Source organism: Capsicum annuum, chromosome 2 (assembly GCF_002878395.1).
Source record: "Capsicum annuum cultivar UCD-10X-F1 chromosome 2, UCD10Xv1.1, whole genome shotgun sequence".
Taxonomy (NCBI): Eukaryota; Viridiplantae; Streptophyta; class Magnoliopsida; order Solanales; family Solanaceae; genus Capsicum; species Capsicum annuum.
This window is the reverse complement of record NC_061112.1, coordinates 43006999-43025810: the sequence shown is the minus strand read 5'-3', so window position 1 is coordinate 43025810 and position 18812 is coordinate 43006999. Positions and strand designations below refer to the sequence as shown.

The window sequence follows — 18812 nt, the reverse complement described above, 5'->3', positions numbered from 1 at the left end:
TATATATATATATATATATATATATATATATATATAAATATATTTTAATTTTCTAAAAAAATACATAAAAATAGTATGTGTGTGAAATTACTTTTTTTAAGAAAATTAGAAATTCTTACGTGATAATGACGTGACGCTAATGTGTGGCGAGTGTAATATACTCTCCATTATGAGAGTGATTATATATATTAAGGGGTGAAACTAATACACTTTAAAAATGTTAAGAGGGTAAATAAACGAAAGTTAAGTTTAAGTGATAAAGTAAGTTGAGCGGATAAGTTCAGGAGGAAAACATATCTTCACTCTATAATTTATTTGTTCATTTACCATATGGTAACTAAAAACTTTCTATGAAGTACATAGCATGACTCCAAGGAGTAAGTGTTTTGACATAAAAATATGATATTTGAAAAGAAAAAAAGTACTTTAACAATGATATTTGAAAGTTAAAGTTGTATTCGGACGTTCATTTAACTTGGAAGATAGTATTGGGAGTGAAACAATATTTTTTTTAAAAAGGATTAATTAAATCACTTTCAAATTTGTTCTTTAAGAAAGATAATCAAAAATTTAATCTAATATATAAGATTTTTTTTTTTTTTCTGAAAAGAAAACCATGTCCAAACTAACCCTAAATAAAAATGAAATGATGAGAAAAAATGTAAGTGTAATTAAACTAAAATGAATACAAAAATAGGTAACAGATCGAATATGCAAAGAACCTGTCACTGTTGTAGAGGTCCGATGTCTATCCTTACCAGATATATGGGTCAAACCTCTCTAAATACGAGGATTTTAATACTAATTCTTTCTAATTGTGAAAATGACATTAAAATATAGGTCATATAATGTCATCTAATTTAGATAAAATGACTCGATAAATCCTTATATTATATCCATTTTATAATATGTATATTCTTACTTATATATTTATCATCTGTACTCTTAAACTTACTAAAAAATAATATTTTAAACACTAAACTCACTAAAAAATAATATTTTAAACACTATTTCGGTGTGTGTAATACATACACCCCACATCAGTTGCCACGTCATTTTTAAGTATTACATTAAATTTCTTTTTAAAATACCACATAAGAAATTAAATATTAAAAAAATAAAAAATTTAAATAGAGAATTAAAAAAAAAAGTAAAAATAAAATTGTGGGGGCTGGGGGTTCTTTCCGTTGCTACTTTTTAGACTCTTCAATTTATCATATTTCTCTCTCTATAATTTCCAACTTTACTTCTTCCGTTTGGCTTTTGATCTTCTGATAAATACAATTTTTTTTCAAGAACAGATTTTGCTTTGATCAAAAGAATACTCACAAAGTTAAAAAAAAAAAAACACTTATCAATGAAATTCAAGGAATAATTTTGTGAACTTGTAGGATACCATTTCATTTCACTCCTCACAAGTCATAAGCAAAGCAAAACAATCCGTTAATTACCGCCACTACAACTGCACTATGTAAAGTTCCAACAAAATCAGCTTCACTACAAGAAAATATTTTCTTGATGCTAACACTCATTTAAAAACAAACAAAAATAATTACCCATTTCATGAGCTTAATAACTCAATTTACCTTTTAATTGCTTATACCCAAATTTTGAATTCCTACAAAAAAAAATATGAATTTCTCTTCGAATCACCCAACTTACCCTTCAATTGCTTATACTCAAATCTTAAATTCCTACAAGAAGCATGAATTTCTCTACAAATTAGGTTTATTGAATTCGGGTACTTGAAAAATTTTTATACATTCGATGATTTACATGGTACAAATAGTATGTGGGGGGGGGGGGAGGGGGAGGGGGGATGCGGGTGGAGGACAAGGGTGGAAATGGTTGGTTGATGTTTGTGGTGGTGGTGTTGGGTGGGGGAGGGGGTGGCTGGATGTGGTGGTGGTGGTGCAGCGTAGGGGGTGGGAGACGGGGATGACTGGATGTGTTGTACTAGGTGGGGTTGTGGGTGGTGGGACATGGAGAGGGGGAGGGGTAGATGAAGAAGAGGGAGTTTTGAAAATTTTGTTTTAAATTGGGTGTTTCTTTTTTATAATTAATTTACCTATTATAATCTTCTTTTTTTAAAAAAAATATTTTAATATAAAATTGATCAAAAAATATCCCTCACGTGCATCCATGCGTGTTAATAACACATTTCGTCCAACTCAACTGATTTTATGCAACATAAGTTTGGTCAACGGTCAATGAATTTAAAATATTGAGCTTTAATGGGTTCAAAGATTTAGATAATAAACATGTAAATAGAAATATTAACATTACAAAACAGACATAGTATAAAGTTCACCAAACCATTTTACCTCTAATTTATAATATACATATATTTAAATTATGTAGCGTAATTTAACCGGACATAAAATTTCAAAAATAAGAGACTACAAACATACCCTTATTAAAATACTCACTTGACAGGAATCAACTTCAGCAGGAAAGAGAGTACAGAAGGAAAAATAAAATAGTAAAAGGTACGCCCACTCTAGATTTCTAATCTTATTCTCCAGGTGAGGTGATATTATTAACTCAATAAAGTGCCTAAAAAGGACGCAATTCATTTCATATTACAAAAAGCCCCAATTAAATGTGTTGCATGTAAATATGTAATTATACTCCCGCCTTTTCATTTTACTTTTCGAATTAATAATTTATTAAAGAAAATATTTATTAGAAATTTATTTTATTAATTTGACTATTGATATTTTATGCAGTCAAGCAATAATAAAATTAATATTAGAAGATAATGATAAATTTTTCCTGATTTTATGCATTGAATAAGGGTTGTGTACAAATTAAATCAATTTGAGAATTCAAATCGATTCAGAAAAATTTGGATGATTCAATTTGGATTATATAATTTGAATCGATTTACTAATTTAGTTGTAGAATAGTTTGATTTTACGAATCGAATTTGATTTTGGGTATTTACAATTCAAAAATTAAAATTTACATAGATATTAACACTAAAAAAATGCTTTACATTTACACTGTTTTCTTGTATTTACAATATTGATGCCTACTTGTTTCGGTCTATGAGTGGTGAGAATCTATGAGTGGTGAGAATAATGTTGTTTGCTAGTTGAAAATGAGATGGTTGCTATCTATTGCTAGACCTTCTTTTTTTTGACTTTTGGTGATGTCGTTATATTATTAAATAATATTTTCGTCATTTTATTTTATATGGCATTATTTAATCAGACATGATATTTAAGAAATAAATGATAATTATGTAAAGTTTATAAAATTGTATCTCTTAAAATTACTTTAATATTTACTTTTGAATTGTCTTTTCTTATTAAATGTGATCGAGTAAGGATAAAATGGGGTTTATGTCATTAAATAATTATTAAATAAGGAAATATAATATTCTTTTTGGGATGGATAAAAAAAATAACGGCACATAAAATAAAATAGAGGGAGTAGTATTTTTGAGTTTTAAATCATTGTGGTTGGATTTTAGTTCTACTTTGAACTTGTAATGTAATGTCACGAAATTTAAGAAATAAATGATGACTTTATAAAGTTTACAAAATTATCTCTATTAAAGTCACAATGTTTAGTTTTCAGTTATCTTTTCTTATTAAGTGAGATCCAATCAGTAAAGATTAAATGAAAATAATGACATTAAATAGTTGTCAAATAAGGACAAATGATATTTTTTAGGAACGGATAAAAAAAGAAGATGACACATAAAATGAGACGGAGGAAGTAGTATTTTTGAGTTTTAAATCATTGTGGTTGAATTTTAATTTCACTTTAAACTTGTAATGCAATGTTACTTTAGGTTACTTAAGACCTAGTTTTAAAATTTTGTTATTTTTATTATGTTTGCTCTAAATGAAAATAATTGCTTGTTGAAATTTTAAATTTGAACAAATCGATTCATAAAATCGAATCAAAATAATAAAAAACGAATCAAATTGGGTCTAAAATGAATCGAGTTCGGATAAAAAATTTAACATACTAAAATTTAAAATTTCAATTTGATAATAATTAAATTCGCTTAGAATCAATTCGGGCATAAACCTACATTAAGAGGGTGTTTGGATAGAATTAAATTTGGTCAAATTAGATTTTAATCACTTTTTAAAGTTTTTTTAGGTGTTTCTTAAAATTAAAAAGAGCTTAAAAAAAACTAAAAGTGAATTAAAAAAAGCAAAAATTGAGAAGTTGGATACCCCAAACTTTTTACTTTTTAGATTAAATTTTTTAGGTTTGAACAACATATTTATTGTTTTATACCTTATATTTTCTTCTAATTCCAATAATACCCTAAACTTTGTAGTCCTTATTGATTTTTCTTTCTTTTTCTTTCTGCGACTTTTTTTTCATTTTTTTCCTCCAGTTTTCTCTTTATCTTTCTCCTTTATTTTCAAAGAATCCATCATTATGTAAGAAAACACTCAAAAATTTTATCGTCAAATCGAGTGGTAAGTTGTTCTCTATCCGTTCATATAGAATCTCTGCATGTTATTTAAATTTTAAAAATTAATTCTTTTTAATAGTTTGTTTCATTTCTAAAAATTTTATGTTGTTTACAAGCTTTCAATATTACAATATAATACTATATTTATATAAAAATATCTTAAAATTTTTATTTTTTAATAGTTAAAAATAAAAAAATAACTTATATTTATAAATTGACCTGACATAATCACTTTATGTTGAAAGTGTATTTAAATAGAAATTATTTTTAAAGTATTAGAATTAAAAATCATAAATAATTCACGTTATTATGTGTTAACAACTTTAAAGATATTTAAGTTATTTTGACAACAAAAAAGTAATTGACAACACTTATTTATCAAACACATCAATAATTTTTTTTCAGTATCAACACTTCTATCCAAATACTTATCTACTCATTTTAAAAGCACTTATTTTAAGTTTTTAATCACTATAGTTAAAAAGTAAATTTTTTAATTTTATCTAGCTCTAAATAAATAAATTGAACTACTACTTATACTTATCATGTCCAAGTAAACTAAACCCAAGGGAGTATGTATATTTCTTCAACTATATGCAACATTGTATTATTTGTTAACCAGTGCACTTTCTAGTAGCACTTTTTGATGTTTGAGAGAGAGAAAGAAAAATGGTGCTTAGTGACGAGGATGTTTTGGAGGAATTACTAGCTCCAAGGAGAGAAAGTTGGAGCACTTTTCTAAGTGGAAGTGAAGTAAATGATTTTTCCCCAAATGGTTGGACTTTTGAATCAATACCTTTTTACCAAAACCCAGAATTTATAGCCTTAAATTCTTCACTTCTAGGCCTCATTTCACCCCCTACTACGACACAATCAAATAATTTTCATCAATGTCCTGATTTTACTTCACCAGAATCCTATCGAGTTCTTGATTCTTCTTTCACTAGCCCACCAGACCCACTACTTGAGATTCAAGATGAAATTGCTGGGATTATTCCTAGTGATTTTCATGGACTACAAGAAGACTTGAATAGCTTTAGTACTAATAATGATGTTAAAGTTGAAGAAGCAAATTCAAGAATAATTGGTATTTGTGCAAATGTGGGACAAAAGAAGAATAAAGTTAGGAAGGTTGAGGGGCAGCCTTCAAAAAATTTAATGGCAGAGAGGAGGAGGAGAAAGAGACTCAATGATAGACTTTCTATGCTTAGATCCATTGTTCCTAAGATTAGTAAGGTAAATTTGCTCAATTATTCTTTCAAACTTTCAAATTAATTAGATGTGTTGTACTTTTGTGCATTAATAGTGTAAAAGTGAGATTAGTAATTGAAAAAATAAGGCAGATAATCTGTTATAGTAATAGAACGTCAATTATACAACAACACCAACATACCTAGTGAAATCCCACTAGTGGGGTCTGGGCGTGTAGTGTATGGAGACCTTACCAATACCTTGTGGAGGTAGAGAGGCCGTTTCTGAAGACCCTAGCTCTAGTGTGATAGAACTTCAACATGTGAGCTCATTCCAAGCCAGAATAAAGGAGTCTAGTGTTAGGTTGACAGCTATTGTACAACTACCCCATCTCATGACGAATCCTCATAGTACTATTTGGGATGCGATGTAGTCACTGCATTTTAATTTAGCTACTAAACTAGTTCAAAATATAATAATATTGTAAATATTTTTAGTATCTATATCTTGCTATTTTTGCTACTTCATATGATCTGTGTATTTTGTTTTTCCGGTCGTTATTTTCCTTTCAATTTTGTTTTGATTACACTTCCTTTGAGTCGAGCTAGGTCTATCAGAAACAACCTCTCTACCTCACAATGGTAGGGATAAGGTATAGGTACTTATTACCTTCTCGGACACCACTTGTGAGATTTCGCTGAATATGTTATTGTAGATATTTTTAACTTGTTAATGTATATATAAGTTAAATCTAACTAACATTGACCATCTAATTTCTCTTTAACCAAGATTACGGGCACTATATACTATGGCTCTGCCTGTTGTACTTAATCTAGATCTTTCAATTGATGGATCCATTGATTGACTCTTGATTGGGCAGATGGACAGAACATCCATACTTGGAGACGCAATTGATTACATGAAAGAGCTGTTAGAAAAAATCCATACATTGCGTGAAGATGATAATGTGAAAGATGAAATTAAGGATATTAAATTTGTGGGCAACTTCAAGGAGTTAAAGCCTAATGAAGCACTTGTTAAAAAGCCTCCTAAGGTACAACATTTTACATTAGCCAACCCCTGTCCCATAGTTAATTTTGTCACTAATTGTAAGTTTGTAACAAACATAATTATAACTACTAATTGACACTTATATATTGGGTGGAAAATATTTCAGTTTGAAGTTGAAAGGAGAAATGTGGACACCCGAATAGAGATCTGTTGCGCTGCAAAGCCGGGATTGCTGTTATCGACAGTGGGCACGTTAGAAGCAATTGGGCTTGATCTACAACAATGTGTTATCAGCTGTTTCAGTGACTTCTCATTGCAAGCTTCTTGTTCTGAGGTACTAACTTTGATCTTCTGGCCGGTCTATTGCTAAGTAGCAACCAGTTTTACAAGGCATAATACATAAATAGATATTCAAATTTGGCCTCAGCCGCCAAGTGAACTCTCCAACTTTGAGTGTGCATATATCTTGACACCTCAACTCCTCTCCACTGCGCCTGTTGAACAATCCAATTTATGAAATAGTAATAATTTAAACACCTCAAAAATTTATATGGCACTTCAACATTGAGTGTCCAGGAAACACCATGAGGACAAGTTGGAGCGTTTAGTTGTCAGTTGAGACCAAATTGAGGTGTCTACATGTGCGCTCTCACAGTTTGCGTGTCTACTTGTTGACTGATCAGGTCAAGTTTTATTCTGTTTATGTATCATGACATTTTACTATGTCGTATTTTTCTTAGGATCAATGGTAGAAATTGATATATTGTCATTAGTAGTTATGCATTAGTCTGTTGTGAAGCCGTAAAATAAAGCTGTGTATATCAAGTACAGTGTAGTCTGATGTCCCTTCCTCAGGGAATAGCGTGCGGTGTACATCAAATTGGCATTTTACTCATTGATTCTTATGGTAATTTAGTGAAGTATAGCCAACTCCAAATCTGGATAAAAGAATCAAAGTTGTGGTAGGTTATTCGCCAGTGTCAGAATAACTCAAATTATGATGAATCGCCTGAACAAATAAAGCAGAACGGATACAGAGGATTGATGTAACCAACTTCAATTAATTTGAGATTGAGATATTCTTGATTGAGCAGAGACTCTAACAATCGTTTTAAAATGTACCATGATGTTTGAGCATATTAACTAATGCATTTTTTTTTTTTTTTAAAATTTCCGGATTATGTTAGGCAAGGGAGCATCGAACAATTTTGAGTTCTGAAGATGTAAAGCAAACCTTGTCCAACACAGCAGGTTATGGAGGAAGATGTTAGAAGATGATAAAGTGATGGACAATACGCCCCAAGCAAGGTCAAAGACATTCTGTCTGTTGTTCAAAGAATATTGCAACTTTTAATAATGTCAGTGAATAGTGATCTTTCCCCAGTGTAATTTTCCTGATTCATTTATTAGATCTGCTCTGCTATATTATTCAAATGGAGTTAAGATAATCCGTTTGTCAGTAGTCTCAAAATAATGAATAGGAGTATTGATACTCGCAGGGTATGACCTTAGATATTTTTTTTTTTTGGTTACCGAGGTTCGATATTGCCTTGGGACCCCGACTAATCCGAATTTGCTACATATAAAGACCATTTAAGAAAGAAGAACTTCCTAACGAGTCGAGTGTAAAGTGTTTATTGTTGATGTTGTTAGAGTACGTGCCCTACTGATTACCTTATTTTAGCCTAGCTGTTGCCTATAGATGAAACAAGTTGCCTAACGTGTTTCAAACTAGCTAAAACAGTAAGTAAATAACACAATGAATTTTCACATGGAAATTACCCGACTCAAAGAAGTGTAAAAAATCACGACCTATATCTCTACAGGATTTAACCCCAACTCCACTAAATCACTTGAGCCTCAACAATCAATAAATTACAAGACTTTTGTAAACTAGGAATTATAAATTTCTAATTCTGATTTCTACAAAACACCAACCTTCCTAAGATAATTGTTCCCAAGTCTTCGAGTTCCCCAACTTGAAGACAATACTCCTAATCCAGTTTATACGTCATTGAGACTAGAAAATAATACAACTCAAGAACCAACCTAATATATAAAGTCTAAGACTCCTTTAACTCGAAGTAATAGGAACAGGTTCAACTATCACTCCTTCAAGCTTTGGAACTGCAGAGGTAATTTGTTGATGATTGCTATCTTTGTAAGTGCGTCAGTGATTATGTCAATCACTTTCCCTATTTAAGAACTCTTCAAAGTGTCCTTCATATCATCAATCTTCTATCTTCTATTATCAGAGTTTGTTGTTAAGTCAAAGTCCTTCTTCAAGTCAATCTCCTCATCTGAGTGGAACTCTTTTCTTCCGCGTATCTTCAAGTGCTTTACTTAATCACCACTTTTTCTTTCTCACACGTGATCAATCATTATGATTTTATCACATCCTGATTTCAAGCATTCTTGTCTTATCCTCATCTTCTAGTGATGAACTTGTATTGCCTTGAATCTGCACCACAGTTCCATGGACCACTTTAACTAATGTGTCTCATTTGTCATGTCAATCACCAAAACCATCCCAACAAATTTCCTTTTTGGTGATGACAATTTCTACCATTATGCAACTGCTGACTTTTCCTATAAACACTAAGTAATGAACCTTTTAATAGGAAATAGGTTAGTTATGAGTTATAAAAATTGCACACCTCAAGTCTTCCCCCTTTTGGAATCATCGAAAAGTAACCATCTTGAAATCATGAAAATGCAGTACTACTCAAATCATGGCCACTGGGCTATCACCAAGACAATCAGAGTAAAAACAAAATAATGAAGTAATGCAGTAGTTAAGATAGTAAATGATTAAACATAAGCAACGAAGACTTCATTTATATAGTAGAATATGCCATGCAAGCAAGCATAAAAAAGAGTACCATAAGGAATTATCTAGAACTTGAACAACATAAGACATAAAAGGATTAAACCTAAAGAACAAAGAAGAAAGACCTGGAAAGGTTGAAGAAACAAGTTAGATTAATTGGTTCAACTTGTGGATGATCTCAGCATTTTCAACCCGTTCCCTAGCAAGATCAACCTCCAGTATGGTAATTCTAGTCTGAGGCACTTCCTTTTCTTGAGCATAGGTAACTTGAACTTCCTCAAATTCAGCCAAAGCATCGGCTAGTTCATTTCTCTGCCGTTGCATAGAAGTATCAGCCTGTCTCATTAAAACAGGTAGTGCAGCATGGTTCAAGTGGCCAGGAATATCGTTAGTAGTCTGAAGAGACCAGACTTGAACAGGAACAACATAGTCCTCAAAGATGAGACCCAACCAGAAGCCATATGCAAGAGCATGGGCCTTTTTATCATCCTTTAAGAGAATCCTCTGCATGTTCTTGATAATGAGACCAGGAAGATTAATTTTCACCTTAGTATCAAGCAACTCCATGAGGGAGAGATCAAGATAGTTTGCCTCAGATATCCTCTCCTTTCAAGGTAGGATCATTTTGTGAACCACGTCAAAGTAAAGCTGATGGAGAGGAGTCATTTCTATTTTAAGAACTCGTCTATGCTAAACTAGATTAGGATTTCTTGAGAATTTCCTAGTGATCGCTACAGAAGATGCCAAGTTGCCTAGTGGAGGCCAATCAAATTTGACATAATGATCCTAACCCCCAAGAGGAACACCAAGGATAAGAGCAACATCTTCTGCAGATAAGTGCATGGAAATACCACACACAGATGTGGTGAAGAGAGTTCCCTTAGCAATATCATTAGTGTAAAATTCATACACTTCAGGGCGTCCAAACTTGCGTTGAGTCTATCTTGAAGAAATAGGTTAGACCAACCTTGAAATTTGATTTGATCTAAAAAGATTGATATCTCAGGACCCCCATATCCTGTTATGACACAACCAAGAATGAATTATCTCTTTTGAAAGTGCAACACATGCTCTAGATGAGCATCATATGACTCAGAGACGGGGAGATCAGGTGATAAAGGAGCATCATCCTCTGTTTCTTCAGAGTCAGAGGATAGAACAAGTGTAGAGACCTATTTCTTGGGCTTGACTTTGAAAGAGGTGTTGGATTTTTTAGAGGATATAGAACACTTCTTTGGAGAGGATTTATTTGAGGTGCTAGGCGAGGGAGCAGGTTTTGAAGATTTTAAAGAAGAAGGCTTGGGAATGGAACACTTATAGGTCTTTCCATGATGAATGGAGCAAAGTAGGAGATCTGAATCAGAAGGAGAAGTAGAAGGTTTGGACAAAGAGGGTTTCTTCTTTTTTATTGGCCCTGAGAGCAGCCTAAAAAGCGGCTTACTCTTACCTCTTACGATTCCTAGTGTGGTCTGTTCTAGCAGTAGGAGGGGAAGGAAAGGATTCATCCTCTGGGACAGTAAGCGACCTCCAGATGATTTTACCAAGCGAGAGCATACTCGTTTGGGAATAGCTTGGGAGAAAATTTTTGGAGAAGTAGGAGAGGAGGTCTCAATAGGTATAATTTGAAGTGGAGAAATATCCTAGACTTCCTCTATCATGACTTTAAATGTATTCCATGTCCTAAAATCAGAAGACTTAATTAGAACTGATAGGGCGATCTGAGGAATTTTAGCAAAATCAGGATGAACTTTAAGTTCAAGTGAGGTGGGGGTTGAGGTTGATGTGAGATTATCAGAAGTAGAAGAGGGTGGAGTTTGAGACGCCATTGGAGAGAAAGTTTAGAGATGGAACAAGTTAATTAATTGGAGAGACCAAATGAGGAAGAATGAATGAATGAGGGTTTATGTAGAAGAACAGATGAATTGAATTTTAATTAAAAAATAAAAGATGAAACGTGTATAAGTATATGTGTATGTCAGGTGTAATTGAGTATGAAAAGGAGAATTGACACCTAATGGAAGACGGCAACAACTTTTTGCACTGGAGTGAAACTATTGGTGCTTTGGCGGTTACAAATCCTTTTAAACTTATGAAACACAAAGAACCAAATGTTCCAAAATAGATACTCTATTAGTAACTTGAAGTAAAGCATGCCTGACATGTTCCATGATCTCCCAAGCTCTAGTATGCTCAAAGTTTGCACAACTAATCCACAAAACTCAATTACATTATCATTAACTTGGACTGGGACACACAACTAAATGTGTAAGACTGAAATAAGTAGCTAATCTATAAGATAATTCTTTTGTAGCCAATCATTAAGGGTAGATTATGCAATCTTAATCATCCCCAACTCTAACCTATTTTTTCTCAAAGTGTTCTCTACTCAGGGCCGTAGTGAAAATATCAGTAATTTAATCTTCAGCAGAACAGAACATGATGGACACAAGACCTTTTTCAACATTATCTCTAAGAAAATGATGCCTAAAATGTATATGCTTAGTTCTTTTATGTTACACAAGAATCTTTGCAATATTAATGACACTTGTATTGTCACAAAAAATAGGAACATATCCTACATCCATACTAAAGTCCATGAGTTGTTGCTTAATCCACAACAATTGAGCACAACATAACCCAGCAGCAACATACTCAGCCTCAATAGTAGATAAAGCTACTGAGTTTTGTTTCTTAGTAGACCAGGTTATTAGACATGATCCAAGGAAGTGTGCTATACCTGTGGTGCTTTTACTGTCCACTAAATACCCTGCATAGTCAGTATCATGACAACCTACCAAATTAAAATTGCTACCTTTTGGATACGAAAGACCAAGATCTATTGTTCCTTTGAGATACCAAAAAATCTGCTTCACAGATTTGAGATGGGATTCCTTGGGATTTTCTGAAACCTTGTACACAATCCCATACTAAACATAATATCAGGTCCACTTGCTGTGGGGAAAAATAGTGATCCTATCATTCCTCTATACAATTTTTGCTCCACAGATGGACCTGTTTCATCCATATCAAGCTTGGTGGCAGTGGCAATTGGAGTACTGATCTTCTTTCCTTTCTCCATAGAGAACCTTTTGAGAAGTTCGTTGACATATTTTTGTTGATGAATCATGGTTCCAGAAGCTATTTGTTTAATTTGCAACCCTTAGAAAAAATTTAGCTCTCCCATCATACTCATCTCAAATTCACAACTCATGAGTTTGGCAAAATCATAAGTTATGTTGATGTTTGTTGAGACAAAAATGATGTCATCAACATACACCTGCATAATTAGCAGATCCTTTCTATTAGTTTTTAAGAAGTAAGTGTTGTCAATTTTACCTCTAGTGTGCCCATGCTCCATGAGAAATTTTGACAATCTTTCATACCAAGAACTTAGAGCTTGTTTCAGTCTATACAAAGCCTTGTCAAGCTTGTAAACATAATCAAGAAATTATTTTCTTTTAAAACCAGGAGATTGTTTCACATAAACTTTCTTCTTGAGAATGCCATTCAAGAATGCACTCTTTACATCCATTTGGTAAAGGATGAATTCCTTATATGTAGCAAAAACTACTAGAAGTCTGATTGCTTCAAGTCTTGCCACTGGGAAAAAGTCTCATCAAAGTCTATGCCTTCTTCCTGTTTGTATCCTTGGACCACCAATCTTGCCTTGTTCTTTGTAACTATTCCATGGTCATCAACTTTATTTTTGTACACCGACTTAGTTCCAATCACTTTTTTGTCTTTTGAAGGTGGAACTAAATGCCAAACCTTACTTCTTTCAAATTAATTTATCTCTTCTTGCATGGCTATGATCCATTCAGCATCAAGAAGTGCTTCATCCACCTTCTTTGGTGCAATCATAGACAGGAAGGCTTTGAAAGCACACATGCTCCTTAATCTAGATCTTGTAGTGATTCCTGAGGTGAGATCAGTGAGGACATTTTCAATAGGTTGTGATCCTTGATACTTGTATCTTTTTAGAATCAACCCTTGAGATCTGCTAGGATCACATTGATTTGTTTGAGCTGGAGTGGTTGGTGGTTCAATTCCCCCTGTCAGTGTGCCTCCAGTGTCAGTTCACCCTATTGAGATGCCTTCAGGTCCAGTTCCTTCAGTCAAGGACCATATTGTTTAACTTGTTCCTTTACCTGTTCTTCAAAATGACTTTTTTCCTGTAGGTTAGTCTTATTAGAAGATTCATCAAATACTACATGCACACTTTCTTCAACACAGTTTGTTCTATTATCTAAGACCCTATATGCCTTACTATGATGTGAATATTCTAGAAAGATTCCCTCATCACTTCTAGCATCAAATTTTCTCGAAATTTCTTTTCCATTGTTATTAATAAAGCACTTTCAACCAAAGGTTTTAAAGTGACAGATATTTGGTTTTCTTCCTTTTAGTAATTCGTAGGAAGTCTTCTCTTGAATAGGTATAATCATGCATCTATTTACAATGTATGCAGCAGTACTAATAGCCTCTGCCCAAAGTTTTTTTGCAAGATTTCCTACAAGCATCACCGTTCTAGCCATATCTTTTAAAGTCTTATTTTTCCTTTCCACTACTCCATTTGATAAGGTGTTCTAGGGGTAGAGAAATTGTGATCTATACCATTAGAGGAACAAAAATCCAAAAACTTGGTATTTTCAAATTCTGTACCATGGTCAGATCTTATGAAAACTAAGGAAGTGCCTAGTTTCTTTTCTATTTTCTTAATGAATATAGAAAAGACATCAAAAGTATCTTCTTTGGAAGCTAAAAATAATGTCCAGGTAAATCTAGAGTAGTCATCAACAATTACAAAGACATACCTTTTTTCGCCTCCACTTTATAGTCTCATTGGTCCACAAAGATCCATATAGATTAGGTCAAGGCACTTTCTTGTGCTGACATAGTTCTTAGGTTTGAAAGAGGACTTTACCTGTTTTTCCCTTACACAGGCACTACAAACTTTATCTTCCTTGAACTTAGTTTTGGGAAAGCCTAACACCATATCTTTGGAAGAAAATTTGTTTAATTATTTCAGACTTGCATGTCTTTGTCTTCTATGCCAAAGGAGGGGATCATTCTCAATAGCACTTAGATATGTTAGCCTTGTTGTTGGCATGTTCATTATATCAGGTTTATATACATTCTTATGTCTTCTTGCCATAAGAGCAGCCTCATTGGTATCCATCCTTTTGGCCTTAACACCTGTAAAAGTAAAAGTTACTTTGTTACCTTTATCACACAGTGGTGATATATTGAGTAGGTTGTGCTTCAATTTTTCCACAAGATAGACATCTTCCATCACCCTTGATTCAGAGGTTTCAATCTTTCCAACTCCTACAGTGTTTCCCTTTTTGTCATCACCAAAAGATACTCCTACTCCACTTATTTTGGATAGTGCAAGATATTTGTTCTTACCACCAGTCATGTGTCTAAAACATGCACTATCCAGGTACTAGTACTTCTTGTTTCCTTTCACTCTTACTTGCAAAAGAGGACCAGGGGTTAGACTTGGGAACCAGACGAGCTTGGGTCCTTTATTATAAGTAAGAAGGAGAATCAGATTTCTCCCAGCCCATCGAGGCAACAGGTTATGTGACATGTTTCTCTGAACAGTTTTGCATTTCATCCAGTTTGACTGAACTACCCAGAAGTTAGATTTCCTTGCCAAACTAATGCTTCTGGCTCTGCTTTTAGCAGCAAGATTACCACCTATATAACATATATCCTTAGTAACATTAGAGCTCTTGAAAAAACCTAATACAACCCTTTCACTATGAGTTTTTTCACTGAGTTGATGAACAATTCTTGAGGAATTTGTCCATCTGCTTGCCCTTTTCAGATCAAGTTTTAGTTTAGAGACTTCTTGGCTTAATCTGTTCATTTTTTTTTCGTTACAATATTCTTGTTTGGACTTGGTCAATTCAAGTTCAATATTTTCTTGTTCATCACTTTTGACCTTTTTCCCTTTTTCAGAAAGAGTTAGTTTCAAGATTCCAGATTGTAGAGTCAGATTTGAAGAATCAAGTTGACTAACCTGTTCCTTAAGAGTTTAGTTTTCCTTTTCAACGGTTGTTTTATCCCTTTTTAACTCGAAGGGTTGGAAAACAATGATTTCGACTTTTAAAACTATTTTAAAATTGTAAAGAAAATTTTGAAACAATCTAGGAAATTATAGGGTCGCCACTTAATTTATTTGAAAATAAATTAAGAAAACTTTTTAAAATAAAATTCTAAGTCTCAAAACAGAAAAAGATTTAGCCCTTTAAGAAAATCTCGGGTAAGGAGTTCTTATTAACATTTTAGGAAGTTTTTTAAGGCACCTAAAATGTCCGCTAACTTGCGGTTATCCGGACTAATTGAAAACCACTTTGACTAACTTTGAAAAAAGAGAAGTTGATTTTTGAAAAGAAAGTGATTTAGGACGAAACTTGTATAAAAACAATTTTTGACAACTTAGTAGGAAATATAACCAAGTGTAAGAAAATAAATAGCAAATAAGCACGTAAAGGGGAAGGGGAGAATTAGAAGACTTAGGCTCATAAGCCCAAATCCATCAACCCTGTACTAATCTAATTGGGCTTTTGGCCCACCTGAACCTGTACGAATCTAGATATTGGGTGGTTTTGGCCCATAACCTATCCTAAACTACTTTTACGAATCCATTGGCCCAGAATCGGCTTCACCATACAACTTTGGCTTCGAGACCACAAATAAATGAATAAATAAATGATTAAATGAATAAATAAAAAGAAGACGATACTAAAAATTGAGACTTTTCAAGTCTCTTAGTGACCTCATCCATGGGTTTTAAACCATTTTTCTTCTTCATCTATCTTCTAGCACCCGCATGCCATATAGTCGACCTTGGGTTTAAATTTCAAACTTGACTCGAAGAGGTGGGACTCATTGCCCCATTACGAAATGCAAGAGGAGAGGAGTTCATCTGGACTCGAGATATTTTTTGTATGCAAAGAAAAGATAAAGAAATTAATATACGTTCAAGGCTTAAAAGTGACATATTTCAAAGAAAAAGAAAATATCAAGAACCAATTTTTGAATGACAATGATAAGCACACTTGTACTCGTATAATAAGAATGAGAGTCAACAGATAAAATGCAAAGAAAAGACACCTACTTACATGCCTCATGATTTATGTTCATATTAAGAATGAATAAAGGTAAAAGGAAGAAGGCCACATTCAATGAATTAATGCGAGAACAAACAACGTAAGCTTACGAAAGTAAAGGGATGAGGCAATAAGAAAAATAACCATGACTTCTAAAAGTGAACAAACATAGACACTAATCCATATAACAAAATAAAATAAAGGCTAACTTTTCAGGAAAGAGAATCTTTAAATTTCAATTAAGGTGACATTAACGAAGATTCATACATCTAAATTACAACCAACATTTTCGGGGAAAATGTGTAACGACCTATGGTTTATCTTTCTAATACATCGTTGATTCTCTATTTATATTAGGAATCAAAGAGAGACATGAATCAAGTCATTACACACACAAAGAACACATATAATAATCCAAAGGGGGTAAGAAAATTAGAATAAAAGTTTAGCATATTTAAAAGTGAAATATTATTCAACAATCATACTATGCATGACTCAAAAATATCTAAATAATTCTATTTAGGCACAAAAGCCCAAACTTTCTCATCATTTTGACAAGTTAACATGCAAAAAAAAAAGAAATAAACATCTTGGATGAAAAATAGCTAGCACTTCATCTCTCATATAAGGATTTTGAAATCCATTAAAATAATTAGCAAGTAAATGACAAGTTCTTTACTTAACCAATTACTATCTTATTAAGGCAAAACAAACAATAATAACTATTCTTTTTGACATAAAGAAAACAACTTTACATGCTAAAAACAAATATATCCGCCAACAATGAATTTAAAAAAAGCATATGAACGTCTCTTAAGCAAAGATTGAAACTTTATCCATAATGATCAAAGAATAAAGTCAAAAAAGAGAAACAGTCAATATTATCTATTCTTTTTAACATAAAGGAAACAACCAAAAACAAACATATCCGCTAACAATGAATTTAAACAACACATAAGTCCATCTTTTAAGCAAAGAGTGAAACTTTATCTATAATAATCAAAGAATAAAGTCAAAAGGAAAAACAATCAATATTAACTATTCTTTTCAACATGAAGGAAAAACTTTACATGCTAAAAACAAACATGTCCGCCAACAATGAATTTAGACAAAGCATAAGTATATCTTTTAAGCAAAGATTGAAACTTTATGTATAATAATCAAAGAATAAAGTCAAGAAGGCACGTACAACTATTGCTAACTTATTTCTATACCATGAACATGAAAATAACCATAATATCGATAGCACACCGTCCTATGGCCTTCAAGGCCGTCTACAGCAAACAATTCCAGCCAACAAAATTCTAACAACGAACTACAAAGAAGAAAAAGCTGAAGAAGAAAACAATAATAAAACTAAAAAAAAAAGTTGTGTTTACCTTTTTTGGAGTAGCAAAATGGGACTACAAGCTTTCTTCGAAGTCTTGATCACCACCGGAAAGTGTTCAACTTGAGAACTTCGATTAGCCTACGAATTTCATGGAAAAGAATTTTTTTTACTAAAAAGAAAAACTCTTCTTTGCTCAAAGCTTTTTTTTTTCAACCTTGAGACTTGGTTTTTCTACTAAAATAGTGGCAGTATTTATAGGAAGTGATGGAGATTCAATTCTTTCATCCACCAATGTGGGAGAGACAATTTAGGGGTGCTTTTGAAATTTTAAAATTGAAAATAAGGTGAGGTGGAAGATAATGTGGGGGAAAATTGTACAATGTAGTACAATTTTTGAATTTTAAAATTGGTAAAAGGACAAGGTTGAGGGGAGAATTTTATAATATAGTATGATTTTTGAATTTTAAAATTAGAAAAAGGACAAAGTTGATGGGGAATTGTACAATCTAGTGCAAATTTAAAATTATTTTCAATAAAAATTGGGTAGAAGTTATGAGAATTTTTGAGACTTTTTGGGTTATTTAAAATATAACCCCAATTGGAAATTAAAATTTAGTCAAATTTATTTAATTTTGACCAAATTAAAAATTAATTGGCGGATTGCATTGCAATTATGGCCAATTTGAATTCAATTATGGCCAAATCTAATAGATTGGCTAAATTAAATTAAATTCGATACGAATTAAGACTTCTTTTAATTCTAAGCTTCTTGATTTAATAAAATCAGACACATATTTATTTAAATAAATTATTTTTGAGAGTAAATTATATTTAAATCAAGAATTTATCCATTCGAATTAATTTTCAAGCTTAGCTCCGTAAAAG

At 32.5% G+C, this 18812-nt stretch overlaps 1 protein-coding gene across 1 annotated transcript; it reads left to right on the top strand.

Annotated features, from left to right (window-relative positions):
- Positions 1–4993: 4993 nt before the first annotated feature.
- On the top strand, positions 4994–8080 carry LOC107858616 (transcription factor bHLH93). Its single transcript, XM_016703344.2, has 4 exons — positions 4994–5680; positions 6516–6689; positions 6813–6980; positions 7834–8080. Exons 1-4 carry the CDS (start codon positions 5114–5116, stop codon positions 7915–7917), a joined length of 993 nt encoding a protein of 330 aa, XP_016558830.2. The 5' UTR covers positions 4994–5113; the 3' UTR covers positions 7918–8080.
- Positions 8081–18812: the final 10732 nt, after the last annotated feature.